This window comes from Rhinoraja longicauda, chromosome 30 (assembly GCF_053455715.1).
Source record: "Rhinoraja longicauda isolate Sanriku21f chromosome 30, sRhiLon1.1, whole genome shotgun sequence".
Taxonomy (NCBI): domain Eukaryota; kingdom Metazoa; phylum Chordata; class Chondrichthyes; order Rajiformes; family Arhynchobatidae; genus Rhinoraja; species Rhinoraja longicauda.
Window position 1 is genome coordinate 27571300 of NC_135982.1, and position 24182 is coordinate 27595481.

At 43.7% G+C, this 24182-nt stretch overlaps 1 protein-coding gene across 7 annotated transcripts in view; it reads right to left on the reverse strand.

Annotated features, from left to right (window-relative positions):
• Window positions 1-24182, reverse strand: part of ccdc30 (coiled-coil domain containing 30) — an 85171-nt gene that overhangs the window by 41503 nt on the left and 19486 nt on the right. For 5 of the 7 annotated variants that reach the window (XM_078425682.1, XM_078425684.1, XM_078425678.1 and 2 more), the window contains exons 6-12: window positions 23015-23098; window positions 20555-20708; window positions 19807-19923; window positions 17443-17558; window positions 6954-7061; window positions 5075-5173; window positions 705-799 (exon numbers count right to left, since the gene is read on the reverse strand). In XM_078425682.1, coding sequence (XP_078281808.1) covers window positions 705-799; window positions 5075-5173; window positions 6954-7061; window positions 17443-17558; window positions 19807-19923; window positions 20555-20708; window positions 23015-23098 — 773 coding nt within the window. The remainder of the gene's footprint in view (window positions 1-704; window positions 800-5074; window positions 5174-6953; window positions 7062-17442; window positions 17559-19806; window positions 19924-20554; window positions 20709-23014; window positions 23099-24182) is intronic. The other 2 variants (XM_078425681.1, XM_078425683.1) reach the window with 2 other exon arrangements.

Here is a 24182-nt window from a genome sequence, read left to right on the forward strand (position 1 = left end):
CCTGAGACCGCAAGCCCTAATGCCCTGTTCCATCTTTGCCAGCAACTTCAGTCAAGCAAAGCCCAGCACATCACCTGCCCCACGCTGGATCTTAACACTCCACACCACCACCGTCTCGTCTGCCTACCACTTCATCCCTTGCCCTCTTTTTGGACACTCTGATCATCTGTCAGAGCTGTTCCAGCAATTACAGACAGAGATTGGAATGCATGGTACCGACAAAAGAGTAGCACAGCACTGTGTGACAACGCCAATGGTCTTTTTCAGGACTGCATTGATGGTGGAGTAGAACATATTCAAGGCCTTATGAAGGGAGCACATCAAAGGCCAGAAGCTGCCCTCCAGGTGACTGAGCGAATGATTGTCTAATGGAATGCAGCTCCACCATTATTTCCATTTTTATGGCAAAGCAAGGAATATAGCAGTTGTAAGGTTTTAAGGACCGTACTATAGATATCAATTGTATAGTGCCAGTAAATATCTTGCTTCAGGCTGCATTTAAAAACCTGTCTATTTCCAAAAAGTGTCAGCAGAACCAAGCAGCATATATTTAAATCATTGGATCTGCTTTTAGTTACCTCCAAAATGACAATATGGCTTTTCTCAACATCATAAAAAGTATTCTTGAGAGACGGAAATATATTATATTGGCACCCATTCTTCCATGTTTCCAAAGCCCTAGAATCCAGGATGTATTAAAGTACCTTTTGTGGAGTTCCTCTGTTCTTGGATGCTGATTGTCGTGATACAATAGTTCTGGCAGAACTGATTCTGGTTCGCATTCTGCGTGTTGGTTGTCCTGGATAAAGAGAAGAACAATGAAAGTTAGACGATTAATTGCAATAAACCATGGAGACAAACCGCATGGAGATGCCACGCACTCGGTTTTAGAAATGGGTGGATCACGCACATGAAAGTGACCCCACCTCATTCTGCACCCACGTCAGAGTGCAGGAGGATGAGGGATGAGCTGAGCACAGGGCGATGAGAGGTGATCTAATAAAGGCGTATAAGGTCAGGAGAGGAATAGATTGGGTAGATGCACAGAGTCTTTTGCCCAGAGTAGGAGAATCGAGAACCAGAGGATATGGGTTTAAGGTGAGGGGGGGAAAGATTTAATAATAACCTGAGGGGTAACTTATTTACACAGAGGATGGTGAGTACATGGATTGAAGTGCTGGAGGACGTAGTTGAGGCAGGTACTATCATAACGTTTAAGAGACATTTGGACAGGTACATAGATAGGACAGATTTAGAGGGACATGGGTTAAGTGTGGACAGATGGGATTTGTGTAGATGGGGCATGTTGGTCGACATGGGCAAGTTGGGCCGACGTGCCTGTTTCCACGCTGTATGACTCTACCAAGCCTCCAGATTCTTAGCTTGTGTGCAAAGAAACCCTTAAGATGGGACAGGTTGTCAATTTTAATGTTAATGTATCAATTAGACCTATATCGCCATCTTTCACGTTCAATTTTGTGCCTCCAGATTTTTGGCCAAGAATGTAGTTACAACGGAGGAGGATTATAACTGTCAAGGAAATAAGCAGATAAGCAATATAACCTTACATCTTTATTAATTAAAATTAAATAAAATTGTTGTTAGCAGGACTTGAGGTAAGAACTACTGAACTACTATCTACCTCTTTGGTGACCTTCGGACTATCCTTGATCGGACTTTGCTGGCTTTCCCTTGCACTATCCGTGATTCCCTAATGTTTCAATACGCTGTAAATGACTCGATTGTAATTATGTACAGTCTTTCCGCTGACTGTTCAGCACGCAACAAAAGCTTTTCACTGTACCTCGGCACACATGACAATAAACTAAACTGAACTGAAGATATAACTTTGCATTTTAGACATTGGATATTTGTGTGTTTAATCTCCATTTTAGTTCCATCTATCACACTGGCATGATTGCTCCTTGTGCTTTGCTATTTTGGAAGACAATGAAGAACTAAGAACAACAAGGTATGTAGGTTAATTGACTGGGTATATGTAAAAATTGTCCCTAGTGGGTGTAGGATAGTGTTAGTGTGCGGGGATCGCTGGGCGGTGCGGACTTGGTGGGCCGAAAAGGCCTGTTTCCGCGCTGTACCTGAAATATGAAAGAAAAAAAAAAGAAGAAAAATAATATGAAATACAATCAGAAAAAGCAGAAAACTAAACTACAGAATCTGCACCCTGGCTACAGGGACCACCTGGAAAAGAAGTCAAAGATACTGCAATACTTTGTTTCATGTAGATCTGTGGCTCCATAGGAGAGAAGTAATTGAGAGAAGTAAGCTGTGGTATTTTAGGTTGCGGTTTAGGTTTATCAGCTGCGGCTTGCCTGCAGTCCGTCTGTCTTTTGTGTTTTTTGTTGTTTTTGTATGAATTGTAGTTTTAATATGGTGTAGTGTTTGTATGTTATGTTTGGGGGGGGGATGGGGAGGGAACGGGAACTGTAAAATTCTCTCTCCCGAACGGAGACGCGACCTTTGTTCTGTGTCGTGTCTCCGTTCCCGTTGCGGCCTACCAGCGGCCATGCACCTGGGACCACCTGGGGCTCTGGTTTGCAGAGCCCGCGGCCCGGACTCACCACCTGCGGCGCTGGCTGCCTGCGGATGCTGCGGGAGCGGCTGCGATTCGTCTCCGGATGCTCCGGCGTGGGCCGCGTGGATGTCGGAAGCCCGCAGGCCCCTGGGTGGGGGCCGACATCGGGAGCTCCGGCAGCGGCAGAGGCTGCGTGTTCGCCCGCCCCGAATCGCGGGGCTTGGGTCGGCCCGCCGCGGACCTTTCACCGTCCGGCGTGGCCTGGAATAGGCCGTGGACCTTTCACCGTCCATCGGGGGCTTCAATATAGGGAGCCCCGACCGCCCCGACGTGGCAACTCCAACAGCCTGACCGCAGGAGAAGACGGCAGGGAAGAGAAAAATACATTTTTGTCCTTCCATCACAGTGAGAAGGGACTGGAGGAGACTCACTGTGATGGATGTTTCTTTTTGTTTGGTGTTAGTTGTGATTGTATGTGTTATTGCATTTTTATTGATTAATCTTATTGGTCTTATTGTTTAACTGCGGGTAATGTTTCATTTCACTACACATTTATGTGTATGTGACAAATAAACGACTATTGACTATTGTATCGAGGTACAGTGAAAAATTTTGCTTTTCAGGCTATCCAAGGAAATCAGATGATACTATACCTACATATAATTAAAAGGACATAAAGTGGTGGAGTAACTCTGCAGGTCAGGCAGCATCTCTGGCGAACATGGACAGGCAACGTTTCAGGTCGAGACCCTTCTTCAGGTATTTCCCGAAACGTCGCCTGTCTGTGTGTTCCAGAGATGTTACTCAACCCGTTGAGTTGCTCCATCACTTTGTGTCCCTTTGTATATTAACCAGCATTCTGCTCTATGTTTCTTTGTTTCTAAATATACCTGCAGTAGTTCTGTAGCCTTCTAGGCCGTGGCGGTTCAAGTACTCACCTAGAAGCTTCTTAAATGTCGTGAAAGTCTATGTCACACCACCTCTTCAGGCAGTGAGTTCCAGACTCCAATCATCCTCTGTGTGGAAAAAAAATCCCCCCTCAGATCCTCTTTAATCATCCCGCCTCTCACCTTAAACCCATACCCTCTTGTCTCAGACACCCCAAAAAGCATTTTTATGTACCCTATCGATACGTCTCATAATGTTACATGCGTCCATCAGGTTACCCCTCGGCCTCCTCCAGGAAACAAACCCAGCTCCCCCAGTCTCATCTTATAACTGGAATGTCCCAATCAGGGCCAAATCCTGGTGACTCTCCTCGGCACCCTCTCAAGTGTAGTCACATCTAGGGTTGCCAACTTCCTCACTCCCAAATACGGGTCAAGGTGATGTCACCGCCCCGCGCCCCACGTGACCTCACCCAGCCAGAGGCCACGTGCTCCCGCTCCACCAATGGTGGCCGCTGGCTGGGTGAGGTCACGTGGGGCGCGGGGCGGTGACGTCACCCTTTGTCCCGTATTTGGGAGCGAGGAAGTTGGCAAGCCGACTAATACGGGACAAGGGCGGTCCCATACGGGACAAACCAATCTAGCCCAAATTACTGGATGTCCCGGCTAGTGCGGGACAGTTGGCAACCCTAGTCACATCTCTCCTATATTATGGCGATCAGACCTGCACACAATACTCCAAATGTTGTGGCTTAATGTCCCAGCTCTTATATTCTGAGCCACAGCCAGTGAGGGATAGCATTCCATATGTACTCTCCACCACATTATCCTTCTGTTCTATCAGGGATCTATGGGCATGCACTCCAGGTACTTCTGTCATCAACATTCCCCAAGGCCCTACCATTCACTGTGTGTGTCCTACTGTTTACCGCATATGTCCTTGTCTGCCTTCACACCCCTGAGGATGTAATTCCATTTGCCATTGTTCTGGCCAACCTTCCAGCTGATTTCCATCATGTAGTATCCCTACAGAGCCTTCCTTGCCATCTACTACAGCACCAAGTCATGCATCACCTGCAATCACAAACTTCTTACAGAGTATGAGAGCTGTGATCGGCCCAGGACATCTCTCGCTACAGATGGGGGGGGAAAGGAGATTACTTCTTTGTTCAGAAAATAACAGTTGAATAATTTTAGGCTTTCAACCTGCCCAACCACAAGATAAATGGGTGCAAAACTCTACTATAAACATAAATATGAACTAAAGAGGAATAATTTGCCAAAGAAGAAAGTGGCTTATCCCTTTACTACTGCGCATTCAAACAGATTATAGCACTGCACTCTAATTGGCATGCAATGGAACATTAATGCACATTTATCCATATTAAGCTTCCATTCATATTTTAGATCAAAGTACCACTCTTCATAGGCTTTCCTTTAAATATTTCAGTCATCTCCAGAAGAAGGTACCTCAGATATGCAGCCACTTTTCTACAGCAAATGTGTATAATTTAGTTTAAGACTTCTGAGAGCAACCCCACTGAAGAACAAAATCCAGGCCCTTCCTAATCAGTACAGCTCATTGCCACACAAGACCAGGCACGTTTATACTAAACAATACAGGCAAGCAAGCTTACTTGACACCCCTTACCTTAGTAAACGAATAAGCAGATACAGTGGATTTTTTTTTCTTACGAACAGTTGGCACAGGAGCCTCTGATTGGTCATCCATTTGTACAGCTTCATCCCACTGGGGCAAAGGGAGAAATAGTTAAAGAATAATTGTATGAAAATATATCTATGTTTCCAGGTGAGGCAGAGGTTTATTTGTATCCCCTCCCACCAGATCTAATGTATCTGTCGTTCCAGGTGCAGGCTCAGCGATCGTTTCGCTCAACACCTCTGCTCAGTTCGCCTAAACCTACCTGATCCCCCGGTTGCCAAACACTTTAACTCCCCCTCCTATTCCCACACTGACCTTTCTGTCCTTGGCCTCCTCCATTGTCAGAGTGAGGCCCAGCGCAAATTGGAGAAACAGCACCTCATATTTCGCTTGGGCAGCTTACACCCCAGCAGTATGAACATTGACTTCTCTAACTTCAGGTAACCCCTTGCTTTCCCTCTCTCTTCATCACCACCATCTCAGTTCTCCAACCAGTCTGACTGTCCCTCTGATTACATTGTTCTTCTGTTTGCTTTGTTCTCACCTTCTCCTAGCTAACAATGGTCTATTCTACATTTTCCTTGATCTGCATCTCTTTTGATCTTTTACAATTCCTTATCTCTGTAACTCCCTCTCCCCTGACTCAGTCCGAAGAAGGGTCCCATCACCCATTCCTTCTATCCAGAGATGCTGCCTGTTCCGCCGAGCTACTCCAGCATTTTGTGTCTACTGTATCTATCTGTTTCATTGATTTGATTCATTCATTTCTGGAGGTGAAGCTTGATGCTGTCATCTACGATCAAGGTGACAACCCAAGAAGAGTCCCGACCCGAAACGTTGCCTGTCCATTCCCACCACAGACGCTGTCTGACCCACTGACCTCCTCCAGCACTTTGTGAGATCCAGCCACGGAGGTTTCTTGTGAATATTATTTCATGATGCGTTTTGCAGCAGGTACTAATTAACAGTCAATCAATTTCTTGAGAGATCAAAGGAGTAACTGTGAGTGGGCAGTTCAGAGCTGGCTGGGGTTGGACGTCGACCTGAGGATTTACAGACAGTTTTCACTCACCTGCAGTTTGTGCTGCTTGATAAAAACATTACTAACCCAGGAATAACTAGGGGCAGCACGGTGGCTAAGCAGTAGAGTTGCTGCCTCACAGCGCCAGAGACCTGGGTTTGGTCCCGAGTACAGGTGTTGTCTATACGCAGTTTGTATGTTCTCCCTGTGATCGCGTGGGTTTTCTCCAGGTGCACAGGTTTCATTTCAAACTCAAAAGACGTATAGGTTTGTAGTTAATTTGGCTTCGGTAAAAATTGTACATTGTCTCAAGGGGGTGTAGGATAGTGCTGGCGTGCGGGGGTCGGTGGTTGGCTCGGACTCCGTGGGCTGAAGGGCCTGTTTCCGCACTGTATTTCTAAACTAAACTAAACAAAACTGGCCAATTGACTGGTGCCACAGGATAGTAAAATTCAAGTACACTTGCTAAGCACCCGATGAAGCAAGATGGAGGGAATTGCATGAAGGACGACATTACAGGTCAGGATCCTTCTTCAAACTCATACGGGTAAAATGACTCAAGGTCAAATGTGTCATTCACTCCACAAGTGCTGGGTCAAATTTCACAACCAGAGTGATTTGACCTGGAGTATAGGAAAAAAACTGAGGATGCTGGTTAAAATTGAAGGTAGACACACAATGCTGGAGTAACTCAGCGGGTCAGGCAGCATCTCGGGAGAGAAGGAATGGGTGACGTTTCGGGTTGAGACCCTTCTTCAGACTGATTTGACTTGGAACTAGTTCCGCATATTAGATTAAATTATTTTTTATTTGTATATCAGTGACCTTGATTTCTAGGTGACTTACATTCATGTTGAAGTCTGAAGACTTGAATGAAGGTGTGACCTGCTCCATGTTCTGTAGACTGCTGCCTTGTTCAATTTGTGATGGCTGAATGCTTTGAAGGCTTTCAACCTGTTCAGGTATTAGAAATACAAGTGTTAGCTTAACTATAAAGACGATGAGAGCTGATGAAGAATGGTAAGCAAAAGAAAGAAAAAAGTTGATAGAAAATAAAATCAAGTGTCATAGAGTCATAGAGGGTGGAAACAGGCCTTTCCGCCCAACTTAGCCTCGCAGACCAACATGCCCCATCTACCCCAGTCCCACCTGCCTGCATTTGGTCCATATCCCTCCAAGCCTATCCTATCCATGTACCTGTCCAAATGTCTTAAACGGTGTGTTGCAAAAGTACCTGCCTCAACTACCTCCTCCGGCAGCTCGTTCCATCTACCTACCACCCTTTGTATAAAAAGCTTGCCCCTCAGATTCCTATTAAATCTTTTCCCCTTCACTTTAAACCTATGCCCTCTGGTACTTGATTCCCCTACTCTTGGTAAAAGACTCTGTGCATTTACCCTATCTATTCCTCTCATGATTTTGTACACCTCTATAAGATCACCCCTCATCCTCCTGCACTCCAAGGAATAGAGTCCCAGCCTGCTCAACCTCTCCCCACAGCTCAGGCCCTCGAGTCCTGGGAACATCCTCGTAAATCTTCTCTGCACGCTTTCCAGTACAACATCTTTCCTATATCAGGGTGGCCAAAACAGAGCACAATATGCTGAATATGGCCTCACCGATGTTTTGTATAACATGACCTCCCAACTTATATACTCAATTCTCTGATTGATGAAGGCCAATGTGCATGTGTGTGTGTGTGAGGCAGAGAGAGAGAGAGAGAGAGAGAGACAGAAGTGAGGATCGAGAGAGAAAACATGTGCATGAGAGAGACTGTGGGAGTGTGCGAGAAACAGCGAATATTCAATTTTAAGTGCGAGAAAGAGCATAAGAGTGTGAAAGGTGAGTGAGAATGAGACGGAACATGAGAGTGAGAGAGAATATGTGAGTGAGCGCATGAGAGAGTGAGACAGAGGGTGGAGATGAGACAAAAGTCTAAATGTGAGAGAGGGGATGTGCCAAAAGGCCTAATTCAGCTCCCATCACTTATGAGAAAGTGACAGTGAGAGGGAAAATGTACAAGTGCAAAAGTGAGAGAAAAGTGAACGGCAAAGGCTGAGTGGGTAGGGAGGGAGGGAGCGAGAGTGTGAGCGTGCAGTGCAGAACTTTGCAGGACTCATGGACTTTATTAACTTCACTATTTTTGTTTTTGTAGGAATTTCAAGGCGCTCATTTAATCAGTTGCTATGGTGATATTGGGCTGTGGGATTCTGTGCATTACTTCTCTACTCTGGCCATCCTGAGGGTACAGAGGAGATTTACTAGAATGTTGCCTGGGTTTCAGCACTTAGGCTACAGAGAGAGGTTGAATAGGTTGGGTCTTTATTCTTTGGAGCGTAAAAGGTTGAGGGGGGACTTGATAGAGGTTTTTAAAATTTTGAGAGGGACGGACAGAGTTGACGTGGGTAGGCTTTTCCCTTTGAGAGTGGGGAAGATTCCAACAAGGGGACATAGCTTCAGAATTGAGGGACAAAGGTTTAGGGGTAACATGAGGGGGAACTTCTTTACTCAGAGGGTTGTGGCTGTATGGAATGGGCTTCCGGTGGAAGTGGTGGAGGCTGGCTCGATTTTATTATTTAAGAGTAAATTGGATAGGTATATGGATAGGAGGGGATTGGAGGGTTATGGTCTGAGTGCAGGTAGATGAGACTAGGTCAGGGAGAATGGTCGGCGTGGACTGGTAGGGCCGGACAGGCCTGTTTCCATGCTGTAGTTGTTATATGTTATATCAATCTTGTGGAAAATCTGTATCTGTACTTCAACTTCAGGGATTCTCAGACAGAGATGACATTTTCTAAGGATGGTATTTTGATGGTGGACAGAGAGAAAATGTGTCCAGCATCCTGGAGAGTGGGAAATATTTGTTCTTTGAGATTAAAATGTGAACTATTGTTGGCTCCACCTTTGTTTTCGGTGCTGGCTCCGATTTGTTCTGTACCTCTTCATACCTCGTTTCCCACTCCCTGACTCTTATTTTGACGAAGTGTCTCGACCCGAAACATCGCCTATTCCTTTTCTCCAGAGATGCTGCCTGACCCGCTGAGTTACTCCAGCACTTTGTGTTTATCTTAAGTGTGAACATGCAGTTTTATGAATAATAACTTGTATGCATTTCTTGCAAAGGATACCTAGACTGTAGCTTTTAGGGTTTAATTTTCAGAATTCAGGTGCAGATAACCACGCATCCTCTATTCCTTTTTATTCTTTCATTTTTTTTAACCAATAGATCCACCACAAATGCAACCTCAGTTCAAAGCAGCATCAAGCAAAGCTTCCTCACCATCCCTTCTCAATATTCTTTCGCCCAACACCGCACCTCATGTCCAACAAGCTTCCTGCTGGAGTGGAGCTAATTTATAGGACAAATAGGAAACTATTTCTGGTGGTCTTGACGTGAATAAAAAAACCCTGTTGCCTATTCAAGTGTATCCGAGGACATTTTGGAAAACAAGGGAAGAAATTGCTGGAGCCCCAGCAGAGATACTTCCTCCATCTTTAGCCATGTGAGAGGTATCTCAAGGCTGGAAGGTGGCTGGTATTGTTCCTTTATTGAAGAAGGGCTGCAAGAACAAGCCAGTGAATGATCTACCGTTGAGCCCAACACCTGGGGTGGGCAACCTACAGGAGTGGATTCTGAGGGACAAGATTTACCATATTTTGGAAAGGGGGAAGAATGATTACAGATATTCAGCATGGCTTTGTGCCTGCGAGATCGTGAATCACAAATTTGATTGAAATGGGGCTAGGTTGATTGGCATGGATGGGTTGAGCCTGTTTATATGCTATGTGAACACTGAGCTCTATGTCACTGAGATCCTCACCTCCATTCTATTGGCATGATAATCAGGATTTTAACTCTCTCTGTGATAATAATGACAATTGACACCTGGCAATATCTTGTGTAGGAAAATAATTGCAGATGCTGGTACAAATCGAAGGTATCACAAAAAGCTGGAGTAACTCAGTGGGTCAGGCAGCATCTCAGGAGAGAAGGAATGATCTGAAGAAGGGTCTTAACCAGAAACGTCACCCATTCCTTCTCTCCTGAGATGCTGCCTGTCCCGCTGAGTTACTCTAGCATTTTGTGATACCTGGCAATATCTTGGTCAGGACGCAAGACAAAGCCCCTTGTATTAGAATAATTCTGATATTATTGGGACTAATGGTCACCCTATCTCCCAATCAATACATTGATAAAGATCATAAATGCAGACAAATCCCCGTGGCCTGACCAAGATTTTTGTATCAACGTTAGCTAAGGATGAGGTACCGAAAAACTGGAATGTTGTCTAATGTTGTACCTTTACTTAGGAATGGATGTCAGGATAAGCAAGGAAACGATCGGCCGGTGAGCCCAACATCAGTGGTGGGACAGAATCTACCTGCTTTTAGAAAGTCAAGGATTGAATAGGGATAGCATGGTAAATTTTGATCAAGAATTTGATTGTGTTTTTCAAGAGGGGACCAAGAGGATTGATGAGGACAGTGCAGTAGGCCTTGTCTACATGGATTTTAGCAAGGCCCTTGACAAGGTTCCGCCTGGTAGGCCAGTCCGGAAGGTCAGATCACAGGGTATCCAGGGTGAACCAGGCAAATGGATACAAGACTAGTTTGGTGGCAGGAGTCAGAGGGTGATAGTGGAGACTTGTTTTTCAGATTGAAAGCTTGTGATGTGCCACAGGAATTCATGCCGTGTCCACTGTCGTTTGTCATCTATATTAACGATTTGGATGAGAGTTTTGCTTATATGATTTGTAAGTTTGTGGATGACACCAAAGTTGGTGGTGTAGTGGTCCGTGAAGAAGTCTATCTAAGATTACAACAGGATCTAGATGAATGGGGGAAGTAAGCCAAGGCATGCAGATAGAATTTATGTCAGGCAAGTGAAACCAGGGCAGTACTCACAAAGTAAATGACAGGCCCTGGAGCATGTTGTACTACAGAGAAACCTTGGAGTATAAGCGCATAGTTCCCTGAAAGCAGCAACACATGTTGACGAAGGGTCTCGACCCGAAACGTCACCCATTCTTTCTCTCCAGAGATGCTGCCTGACCCACTGAGTTACTCCAGCTTTTTGTGTCTATCTTCGGTTTAAACCAGCATCTGCAGTTCCTTCCTACATAGAATGACACTTTGATGTTTGAAGATTACGTTTGGCACACATGCCTTCATCAGTGAGGGGATTGAGCATAAGAGTTGGGATGGCATATTACAGGTGTGCAAGACATTGGTGAGACCATATCTGGGAGTACTGTGTGCAATTCTGGTTGCCTGGCGAAAGGAAAGATATCATTAACCAGGAAATGTGTAAAAATAATCATAAGGATGTTGCCAGGACTGCACAGCTTGTGTTATAAGGAGAGACTGGATAGGCTGGGAGTGTAGGAGGCCGAGGGGCGACCTTCTTGAGGTATCTAAAATTATGAGGAGCATGGGTAACTTGAATGGTCAGCCTTTTCCCCAGGTAGAAGCATCTAAAATCAGAGGGCAGAGGATTATGGTGTGAGGGGCAAGATTTAAGGGCTACCTGACGGATCAGTTTTTCACCTAGAGGGTGGTAAGTATATGGACCGAGCTGCCTAAGAGATCAGTTTTTCACCTAGAGGGTGGTAAGTATATGGAACCGGCTGCCTGAGGAGGTGGTTGAGATGGATACAATTGCAAAGTTTGAGACATTTGGACGGGTACATGGACAGGAAAGGTTTAGAGGGATATGGGTCAAACATTGGCAATTGGGACCAGCTCAGGTAGTCACGTTGTTTAGCTTGGATGAGTTGGGCAGAGGCCTGTTTCCTTGCACTATAACTCTACGATTCTATATTTCATTAATGTATCTAATCCCCTACTGCCAAATTAGTTCAGTACATGCAATGGCTAGGAATTTTCTCTTCATTCTGCTTTTCTCAAAAAGTTCAGCTCCTAAAGAACCGCATCATGACCACTTTCCAGCCCTCTTCAAAAGCCAGAGACTCTACAGAAGCAGAAAACCCATCAAGGATCAGGCAAGTCCAGGGAAAAGTAGGGAGTTAACTTTGAAAAAATGTTCTTTTGTATGAAAAAAACGAGCCTAAGTTTGATCAGTCTGAAGTAGGGTCCCGACCAAAATGTCAGGGAAGCTGCCTGAACCGCTGAGTTATTCCAGCATTACGTGTCCTTTTGTGTATTAGCCAGCGTCTGCAGTTCTCTGGTTCTATGTCTAGGTTAACATCTGCTTCTTATGCTACATCATTGGACCAGCAATTAGTCGTCCACTTGTTAACATTTACGCACCTTTTATGAGCCAATTCTGGTCATTTTGATTATTTCCACTGGAATCACGCCAAATTGGTGAAAAAAGCCACAAACATTCTACCGATTTGACTAGTATCACTTGAACAGGGAAACCCCAGTGGAAATAACATCACATTTCCACTGACGCCACATCACAATGACAGTGACATCATAGAGCAACTGTTATACATCTCCGCCCTGTCGGGATGATACAAGCCACAGGTTGTCTTTCAAATTGTCTTTTGTAGGGAGTCACCTTCAATTCTGAGGGACAATGTCTGCTATCCAAAGAGGAAAAGTTGCTGTAAATATCTGAAATTAAACTACAGAAATGTTAAAGCAGAAATCTGATGGTGTTTTGAATTCTTCTGAAATTCCTCTTTAATTTCCAAAAGTATGTCATAACCCATTGACTACACTGGATATGTCAGAATCTCGACTTATGTTGCAGTTTTGATGTAAAAAAATATTATTTAGAAATGTGTGTTGTACAAATAAGTTATTTAATTAAGATATTAGCTTTCTCGACCCCCCAGTCTAAACTTTTGCTTAGGTGCAGTTTGCAGGTGCAGCTGCCTATTATGTATGTCAAGAGGTATTTCACCTAACAATCCTTTCTGGTTCAAAGCATAAAGTGCTGGAGGAACTCATCAGCATGGGTGGAGGGAATAGGTAGGCGATGTTTCGGGTCGACACCCTTCATCAGACTGAACCTAAATGTCACCTGCCCATTCCCTCCAGAGTTGCTGTCTGACTCGCTGAGTTCCTCCAGCATTTGTGTTTTGCTCAAGATTCAAGCATCTGCAGTTTTGTGTAAATCCTATCCAGCTGCAGTTTGACAGTAGAAAACTAGTGGGCTACTTGAGTCTGCAGATATCAAAGTTAAGCTTGATTTTGACCTCAACTGACATACAATAAATGCAATTTCAAACCGATTTCAGTGCAGCAAAAATTGAGATATTTTCTAGCAAAAACAGACTACCGGAATGAAGCACAACATACGAGATATAAGAGAATTGAGTGGTAATGTAATTCCAAACACAGATTATCAACTCTGTAAAATAGGTTCAAATCCAACATTGACAGAATAAAAAGTCTCCTTTTTTATTTCATTAAACTGAATCTATGAAATCGGTAATGGCCAATTTCAATTTAGTATAAAAAATTTTTTGATGTTGCCACAAAGACAACTGAAATTGTGAAATAAGAAACATCATCTAAATGCGTAGTAAATACATGGTTAAGATTGGTATCAAATGTATTGCAAAAAGAATTATACAACAAGTTGAGAATGCTTAAAAGGGTAGAGTCATATAAAAGTAGGCACAAGGACCAGCAGATGCTGGTTTACAAGAAAAACAAAGTGCCTGGAGTAACCTAGTCAGTCAGGCAGCATCACTGGAGGATAAGAAAATAACTGCAGTTTCAGAGAAGTGGCAGATGGTCTGTTGGAGCCGATAGTCCGGGTTGGGTCCGAATTGGGAGGTCTTTCACTGGAGTACATGGACATGTGATGTTTCAGGTGAGGCCCCTTTTTCAGACTGATTGTAATAGGGGAGAGAAAGCTGGAAAGGAATTGGGGGGGGGGGGGGTAATAAAGCCTGGTGAGGGGTGAGTCTCTAATTGGTCGTTGTGTGGACAAAGGCTAGAGATATAAAGGGCGAAAAAAGGTGTTAAGGTAGGAAAGAATGAGTGAAATGTAAAGCCAGAGAAAGGGATATGGGTGGAAAGGAAGAGGGGGGGGGGGGGGTAGAGGGGAAAGGGATGCGTGATAGTAGGAGGAATGAGTGTGCATCTGGGCGGAGAACAGGGAAGGGGGGGGGGTGCAACACCTCACTCGGGTTAAACTTCATCTGCCATTTCTCAGCCCATTTCTGTCAGTGATCTATAATCTTGTATCTTCTGACAGCCTTCATCACCGTCTATAACTCCTCCAATTTTGGTGTTGTCAGCAAACTTACTCACCAACCCATCTACATTTACACAAATCACAACCAGAAGAGGTCTCAGAACAGATCCCTTCGGAACTCCACCGGACACAGATCTTCAGCCAGAATATCTACCTTCCACCACAACCCTCTGGCTTCTATAATTATGAAACCAGTTCTAAATCCAAATAACCAAGTCATCGTGAATCCTGTGCATCTTACTCTTCTAGATCAGCCTACTATGAGGGACCTTATCAAAAGCCTTACTAAGATCCATGGAAACAACATCCATCGCCCTACCTTCATTACCTTCTCCAAAAACTCGACCAAGTTAGTAAGATGACCTGCCGCGTGCAAAGCTGTGCTGGCTGTCCCTAATTAGCCCATTCTCTTCCAAATGGGAGTAAATCCCATCTTGAAGAATTCTCTCCAATAGCTTCCCTGCCAATTGACGTGAGACTTACTGGCTTGGAATTTGTGAATTAAAAAATATATTTTTCAGTATCAGCATCAGGGGCAAGACTGGCATTTATTGCCAGGCATACTTGTCAGGTCCATATAATGGAGCAAAGCAAGAAGCCACCTCCAATGTGTCAACCTTGCTTGTATGAAACTGGATTCAGATGTGGGCCAAACAAGTTAGGACAGAGTATCTTCATTATCAATGAACATTATGTGTAAATAAAAAAATAACTGCAGATGCTGAAGAAGGGTCTCGACCCGAAACGTCACCCATTCCTTCTCTCCCGAGATGCTGCCTGACCTGCTGAGTTACTCCAGCATTTTGTGAATAAATTATTATGTGTAAATACTTGTATATCTGGGTATATCTTAATTTACATTAAATTCAGAAACACTTTTGAATTCGATTGTGTCACTCAATTTCAAATTCCTTTGATTATTGGCCAACTGAGAGCATAACAATGCTATTATGATAATTATATCTGACGCTACAACGCCAACATTATATGCCCTAAAAATCAGCTCTATACCTCAGCCATAGGGGCTGCTCAGATTGATGAAGCCAAAAAAACAAATTCGCTGTAATTAAAATATAGTAAACCCTCATTATATTGGGCATTCGGAGAGGGAACCATGTCCGTTATTACCAGGGAACCATGCCCTGAGTAAGGGATTACCGAGTAATAGAGTCACATTGCACAAGTGGTAGAAACAAAGAACTGCAGAGTCGTTAATACACAAAGGACACATAGTTCTGGAGTGTCTGAGCATCTGTGGAGAACATGGATAGGTGACGTTTTGGGTTGAGACCCTTCTTCAGACTCTCGGTCTGGAACTGGGCCTGGAATCCAGGTGCGTTGATGGCCCCGGTCTGCTGGCAGTCAGTGGAGAGGTGAGGATCGGCGGAGTCAATGGTCGTGGCCCGCGGGTGGCTGGAGTGCAGGTAATGGTCGGCGGCGGCAGCGGCAGGCACGGCCTGGAAGCGGCCGAGGAAGCTGTGTGGGTCGGCGTTGGCGGCAGTATGACCGGCCTGGAAGCGGCTGAGGAAGCTGTTTGGGTCGGCGTTGGCGGCAGTATGACCGGCCTGGAAGCAGCCGGGGAGGCGGTGCGGGCCGGGGGTGGCCTCGGCAGCCCGGCCTGGCGGCGGTGAAGGTGGGTAGATCATCCTGGATGGTCAGCGGCAGCTTCGGTGATCCAGGTTTCAAAGAGACCGAGGAGACGTTGAACGTTGGCGCTGTGTCTCCTGACACTGCTGCAGGTGTCAGCCTTGTGATGGTCGGGTGGGTGGCACAATCCAGCAGTGGGTCTTGACCCGAAACACCTAGACATGCTCTCCCTGCTGAGTTACTCCAGCACTGTGTGTCCTATCTCGTTGCCCAAGTGTTGATAGAAACAATTGCTTGTCAATTTCAATGTCCCTGCAGTGTTACTAATTAGCGGCCTGTGTTCTTAAAATGACAGTGGTGTCTGAAAACAGTGGGGACAGTCCACCCACTATAATCAAAATCCATTATAAAAACATCCTTAATAATGAGGGCTTACTGTATTTCAAAAGGTTTCCAAGTAATAAACAGAAAAAGCAACAGGAAAAGAAACAAAACAATTTATATTTTTAAAAGTTCTTTCCTCATTTATGAATATTTGTGTCTTTAGTTAAGGAGTAGATTTTCTTCCTCATTGTTGATAGAGGAAGGAAACATTATATCTTATCTTTAAATAACTTGTCTAATATTCATTTAAGTAAAATCAGATGTTCTATTAGCAGCCAGTATTGTAGGTCACTGCCAACTACGTGGTCGAAAATCTACTCCGAATATCTATTACCTATAGGATAGTCAACACACCTTCTTACTGAAGGGTCTCAACCGGAAATGTCACCCATTCCTTCTCTCCAGAGTTACTCCAATATTTTGTGTCTATCTTGGGTTTAAACCAGCGTCTGCAGTTCCTTCCCACACCACCTCTTACTGTCTCTTCCATCTCTACAATTCAATTCCCTTTCGCATTTGCAACCTTTCTCAGGTTTCCAGGTCTTCTTCTCAAATTATGTTTTCTTATCCATTTAATATCCTCACTTTACTGATGTTAGTCATCAAACTGATTCCTACTAGAATTTCTTCTCTTTCAGAGTTTCAGAACTGAAATTCCTCGTTTCGTTCAGGTCTTTTCTCTTAAAATCATTAAAACACAAGTGTTACCTATCGCTGGTTGCTATCATTACCTCTAACTCTTGCCTCAGTGTGAAATGTGAAATGTGTGGCTTCACTTAACAATAAAAATCTTAATCTAGAGATATGTTGCTGGCATACGTGAACTCAATTTTCTAGCTTTTCTGGTAAACTTCAACTTAAGGACAATATATTGTCTTTAAGTGGCAAAAGGAATAAAATTCTCCAAACTATATAATGGTCAGGGACAATATTTTAGATCACAGCTCAGAGTATTACATACAGTACATAAAGTTTAATCAGTCATCAGTCTGAAGAAGGGTCTCAACCCGAAAAGTCACCCATTCCTTCTCTCCCGAGATGCTGCCTGACCTGCTGAGTTACTCCAGCATTTTGTGAATAAATACCTTCGATTTGTACCAGTATCTGCAGTTATTTTCTTATAAAGTTTAAAATGTTCTATTGCACTGGAAAAGGTGTTTGACTATAATGGTGCAAGTGACTTACTGTTTCTAAGAGAGATTTCCGTTCTATATCCAATGAGCGTACACGACTTCGTAACGACAGAATTTCCTGATCCAACATGATGTTTTCTTCTTTTGCTTTGTTTAGTTCCCTGGAATCTGCGATAAAAACAAGGACATTCGAATCTTTTTCAGGCCCTAACCCTTCCTCAGACACTTCCTTCACATTTGCAAGAGGTTCCTTCCCTTGATCAGACACTTCCTTCCCTACCGATGTTGATTGCCTCATTTCCTTCGACTCTTCCTTCACTTCCCCTGGTGATTTCCTCCTTTCCTTAGACTCTTCCATTGTTACCTCAGGTGGTTTATTCTCATCTGCAAGAGCTTTCTTCTCTTTCCCAGCTTTTTTCTTCTCTTTCGCAGCTGCATTTTTCCCTTTCTTCTTCCCAGACTTTTGCTTCTCGTCCGTAGTGAATATTTTCGAATCCACACCAAATTTCTTCCAATCCATATTCTCTTCTTCTGCTGGTTTCGTTCCATTAAACAGTGACCCAAATAAAGAAGGTCTATGCTTCTCAGCCATTTTTTTCTCATGTATTATCAGCCAGTTCCTGCTCTGCCATAAAACAAATTCCCTTCTGTTATACCTGAAGTCTTCAGCATTTGGCTTGATGTTGCACCTTGCTCCAAAATATAGATATTAGCGTATCAGCGGAAAAGACGTAACATTTTGGGGCAATGTTTGGGACATTATTAGCTTCATGATTGTCATTAGCTACGTAGCTGGGGGAAGTAAACACCCAGCCAGCAAAAAATTAAGACCAAAACCTTTGTGTTTAAATTAACACAGCCATCACGCTGCTGTGAGGTCATGCTTTATGATGCAAAAGTGTTCTTTCTCCTTTTCCTGAAGACTGGTGATATTTCACGTTAGGTCCTCCAAGTGTGCAGTGGCCACGTTCAGCAAGGGATAGATAAAGGTTTTGTTACATATAGTTTATGAGTACTTCCCAAAAGAAGAGTTAGCATCTGAGGCCACGAGCTAACAAATCTCCACCACCATGTAAAAACAAATGAATGGCAAATTGCCTTATAACTGGCTCAATGAAGGTCTCTGGACTCCATGAAACCACCCAGCTCTACAGACAAACAGAGGTAAGGTAGGTCTCACTTTTAAGGATTTTTTTCCAACCCAAGCAATTTTTCTTATTTCCTCTCCCTTATGGTACTGTGAATCCTGATCCATTAACACTGGTGTCTTTTCAGTGTCTTAGACAATGGGCCTTCTTCGAGTTTGAATCTAACTATCGAGTGTTATATGGGCAATTAAATCCACAACGTATCACGATCAACCTTAATCTAGTTCAGAGCTGAAGTCCATGGCTGTAAAAGAATTGTGAACCCTGGCTAGTTTTTCTCATCCTTTCCTAACCCAAATAAGCTGAGACCAACTGGAGCTCAACTAGAACAGAGGGAAAAAAACAAGCATCAGGATTTTTAAATCAGTTCAACACATTAAAAAAAATTACAAAAATATTACACAATGGACAAAAGTTTGAGATTAATTACTCTAAAATGCTTTAGAAAATGAATAATTGAATTGCCTTGAATTTTTGACGCTGTATTATGATGTAGTACAATTGTAGAATTCCACAATATTCTAAGGATAATTCCACATGGAACTGCAGGAGTAGATTCAGGCTATCCACAATAAGTTGCTGTGTGACAAAGCATTAAGGAAATGTAGTTTATGGACACTTCCATAAAAAGATTTGTCTTTCAAGGAGCCAAATCTTTTTTCAGGGCTATCAGAATAACAGCATAGAAACATAGAAAATAGGTGCATGAGTAGGCCATTCGGCGCTTTGAGCCAGCACTGCCATTCAATATGATCACGGCTGATCATCCAAAATCAGTACCCCATTCCTGCTTTCTCCGCATATCCCTAGATTCCCTTAGCCCTAAGAGCTATATCTAACTCGCCCTTGAAAACATCTGGTGAATTGGCCTCCACTGCCTTCTGTGACAGAGAATTCCACAGATTCACAACCCTCTGGGTGAAAAAGTTTTTCCTCATCTCAGTCCTAAATGGCCTACCCTTATTCTTAAACTGTGACCCCTGGTTCTGGACTCCCCCAACATCGGGAACATTTTTCTTGCATCTAGCCTGTCCAATCCCTTAAGAATTTTTATATTCTAAATTCCAGTGAATATAAGCCCTGTCGAGACATTCCTGCAGGCCTGGCTCGCCCACCGCAGAACGAGGAACTCACCCAGAGAGAGAAAATCACTGGCCCCAGCCCCTGCTCGGCCCTGAACACCGGGAATGGGAGAGGAGGATGGAGGGAGATGGTGGCGGATGCTGGACAAAAGGCCCGATGAGAAAAATCAGGGGTGGGGGTCTTACCTTCTGCGCACTCAAGGTCGGCTGTGGGGAAAAGCCCGGGGAGCTGAAGAGGGCCGTGCGAGGATTGGGACGATCGTAATGGAGGCCACCGGCCTTTGTGGCCAGCTGCAGCTGGGACTGTAAAAACGGTGCCAAAATGGTGACTCTTGCATATTGACTCAGTGGGCTGTTCTACAAACTCTGTACTAACCAGGGAATTGTGCTTAAGTATGATAATAGTCTTACTGATCTGTGTGCAATATAAAAGTGTTTCACTGTACCTTGGTACTCATGATAATAAAGATTTTTTTTTCCTCAATTGTCTCTGTCCCTTTAAAGTACCATTGCATCTCCAAATTCCTTGAGTGTCCTGTCATTTCCCAAACCTTTATTCACTTTTCCCATAACATGACATCTGAATCTTTCCAATTTAGTTCCCATGATAGCAAAAGGTCACATATGGGGCCTATAATTCGGGGGTGCAGCGGCACAATGGTAGTTGCTGCCTCACAGTGCCAGAGACCCGGGTTCGATCCCGACTACGGATGCATCTGTATGGAGATTGTACATTCTCCCTGTGACCGCGTGGGATTTCTCCAGGTGTGATTACAGTGGAAGAGAAACAATATTGCATGACAGTTCATTTGGGATATTTGGCATGATATCAATTTTTTTTAGTTTGCCTGTTAAATGTTTCACAATTTTCACATATGCTGTGGATGTCACAGAATGCAAAGATTTGAGGTCAGTGGTTTTAATTCACACCTACCACTATTGCCGTGTACTTTTTTCTCCATGTCCAATTCATCTGTTAGTCGACGTATCTCCTCATGTGCCATCTGTAACCGCTGCGCTGCCTCATCCACGTCTTGTTCTGCTCGTTCCCGTAACTTCTGCTCTTTCTGCAAGTCAACTTCATGGGTCTATGGAGTTGATCAAAGAAAACCGAGCTTCACAAGAGCCGGATAGATTTATGTGAAGAGTGATCAACATAGAGTGAAAGACAAGAAACAGAAACAAAACCCTGTAAAATCACCTGTGTACCAAATATCAGTAGCAGTCTGACAGCAAACTGATTCTACATTTGCAGTTATAACTTCTGCCATTTGGAACCTGCTCAGTTTACTATTATTTCTGAATAATTTGCTGCTTAAACTCTGAGCTCAAATAGAGATGATCAGTGTTAGAGAATCAGATGCAATGGTATTTTGGGTTAGGATTCAAAGTCTACATGTGGTGCAGTAGCTGAATGCAGGGTAATGCAGCACATGCAGCAAATGGGACCTTAGAATCAAAATGCGGTCATTTCTGGTGATTTTACACTTTAGAATAAAGCCAGTTGCCCAGTCTTAGTTGATCAGTATTGGTATTAGACGGACACCCTAGTCTGTTAAGAATGCGGAGTAGATGGAGGATTAGTAGGAGAGGATAATTCCATACATGCAGAATCTGGTTGTTACACAAGACATGCTAGGACCTGTTAAATGCTTCAAGAACATCTGGAGTTACACGGTATTCCATGTTTCAGACAGAGCAAGGCAGTAGAAAGATCACAGGATCCCTTCAAACAACATTATTGCAGGGAAGCACACAGCTGCTAACAATGGTGGACCTTAGACAACAATAAGGTTTGTTTTCTGGGAGAATGAAATCAAAGAAACACGATTTGCAGCATCAATTTTTTTTTAAATTTGGTTGTATCCTCAGACTATCTTTTATTGGACTTCACTGGCTTTATCTTGCACTGAAACAGTCTGAAGAAGGGTCTCGACCCGATACGTCACCTTGTCCTCTCCAGAGATGCTGACTGACCCGCTGAGTTACTCCAGCTTTTTGTGTCTTACATTGGTAGAGTGCAATGGAGCACCACACTGATCACACCAGCACATTTCTTTTACTTTTCTTGCCAGTGCTTAAATATGAATTTACCACATTCTAAATGAAATTATTTCTATTTCTCTAATACATTTTTTGAAACAACTGAGAATACAACCTCTTGCCTCCTTGCTCCCCATCATCCAGAGACCCAAACACTTTGTACACTTTAAGCTATGATTTATTTGTGCTGCTTTCAATTCAGCATTCACTAGTTTACACTGTGGGAGTTTACATAGGGGAGACCAAACACAGTCTGGATGACTACTTTGCTGAGCACCTCAAAGCAGTCTGGAACCAAGTTTCCAGATGCTTGTTACTGTAATTCTCTGATCCATACCCACGTTGACCTCTCTGTATTGTCTTTTCCAAAGGTTAATATAAAAATCAAGGAACACATCCCCCCAGTTTCTGACCAGTTACATTATAGTCTTCTGACAAACATTTGCAATAATTTCAAATAATTTGCTTTCCCTGCATTTCTAGCAGCCATTTCACAGTGAGCTCAGATCATTATTTGCATTTACACCTCCTTCAGACCAACGTTGCTTTAGACGCCCCTTTACCCTCTCCTTCAACTTGCACAATCTCTTTTGTCATTTGAACTCTCTGCTTTCCATCCTCCCACACGTTCCCTTTTCTCCACCTTTTCTCTGCAGCTTAACACTCATTTTATATTCATTCCTCCTTCTGCTGCAAGGTGATTGACTGAAAAGTTTAGGAATTGGTGACGTTTCGGGTCGAGACCCTCGGGTCGAGTCTGACGAAGGGTCTCGACCCGAAACGTCACCCATTCCTTCTCTCCAGAGATGCTGAATGTCCCGCTGAGTTACTCCAGTTACTTTGCGACTATCTTCGGTGTAAACCAGCATCTGCAGTTCCTTCCTGCACAACTGAAAAATTAACCCTGTTTCTCTTTTGATAGATGATGCTCAACCTGTTGCGTACACACAGCATTCTGTAGTTTTACTTCAGAGTTTTGAATACATTCATTTATGAAGGGTGGACAGTGGAGCACCAGCTCATGGAAAGGCCCAGTTCATTCTTTAATACAAAAAAAGAGTCGTCAGCAGCAGCATACTTTAAACCAACGTGCAAACTCTTATCACTGTTAGTACAAATTACGATTTTCTAGTTTTAGCACTTCAAATTAATTAACTTTAACAAAGTGCAACACAGCTGCATGTCTCTTTGCTTTCAGATATTGGAATTTATGAAGGGAGAAGATATTGATTCCATGAAAAGAATATATTAGTTGCAGCTGGTGTATGTTTTGCTGCCTTGCTCTGTGTAGACACAGCCAGTTCATTAAAAGGTATATTCTGGCTCTGGGCTGAGGGTAGGTGAGACCGACAGTTATGTCTTTGGAAACACTGTGTGCCTGCTGACGGATACCAAACAGCTTCTTCCACGGACTTGGAGGTTGAGATATAGGAGCCTTTTGAAAGAATAAGGTAAACAGTTACAATTAAAAGTGGAAAATCAAAGAAGGAAGATAGAAACAGCTTCTGATAAGAATGAAATAATAGGCAGGCATTAAAGCCATCTCTTAAATAACGAGCCAGTTGGCAATTTAGGACTGAATTTCTACTGTCCAAGTTAGAGTCATAGTCATAGAGTGATACAGTGTGGAAACGGGCCCTTCGGCCCAACTCACCCACACCGGCCAACAATGTCCCAGCTACCATAGTCCCACTTACCTGCACTAGGTCCATAACCCTCCAAACCTGTCCTATCCATGTACCTGTCCAACTGTTTTTTAAACTATGGGATAGTCCCAGCCTCAACTACCGCCTCTGGCAGCTTGTTCTATACACCCACCACCCAACAAATTGCTGGAAGTAATCATAACCTGACGCAGGGTCTCGATCCAAAACATCAACAATTCCACAGATGGTGCTCGACCCACTGGGTTCCACCAGCATTATAAGGAGACACAAGAACCTGTAGATGCTGGAATCTTGATCAAAAAACAATGTGCTGGAGTTCCTCCAGCAGTTTGTGTCACGCTTTTTCAGTTAATATTGTGTCTGAATATTTTCCTCACAAATTTGTATTCCTTTCTCTTTCCTGGGTCGGGCAATGACTCCTGCCAGAGTATATAGATCACACCTGTCCTCAGCACTTCAATACAGGGCCATCATACATGCACATAGCTAAACCTTTAGCCAGTCAATTGAAAGACCAGTGTTCTTGATGTTTCGGGGTCAGGACCCTTCAGGTCTGAAGAAGAGAACCGACCCAAAATGTCACCTATCCATTTTCTCCAGAGATGCTGCCTGACCTGCTGAGTTAATCCAGCACTCTGTGTCTGTCTTTGACAATTTGATTGTATGAATGAGCTCTGTCGGGAATTCTGCAACAGCCATTTAATTAGAGCAAACTTCAACTACGTTGACACTGTTAAAACAGCAGGTGCCAGTACCAATGGTGATATTTGTATAATAAGGGTAATGTTCACTCGGAAACACTTACTCTTCGCGGTTTAGAAAGGGCAGCGGATGACTCTCCACGCAGCACAG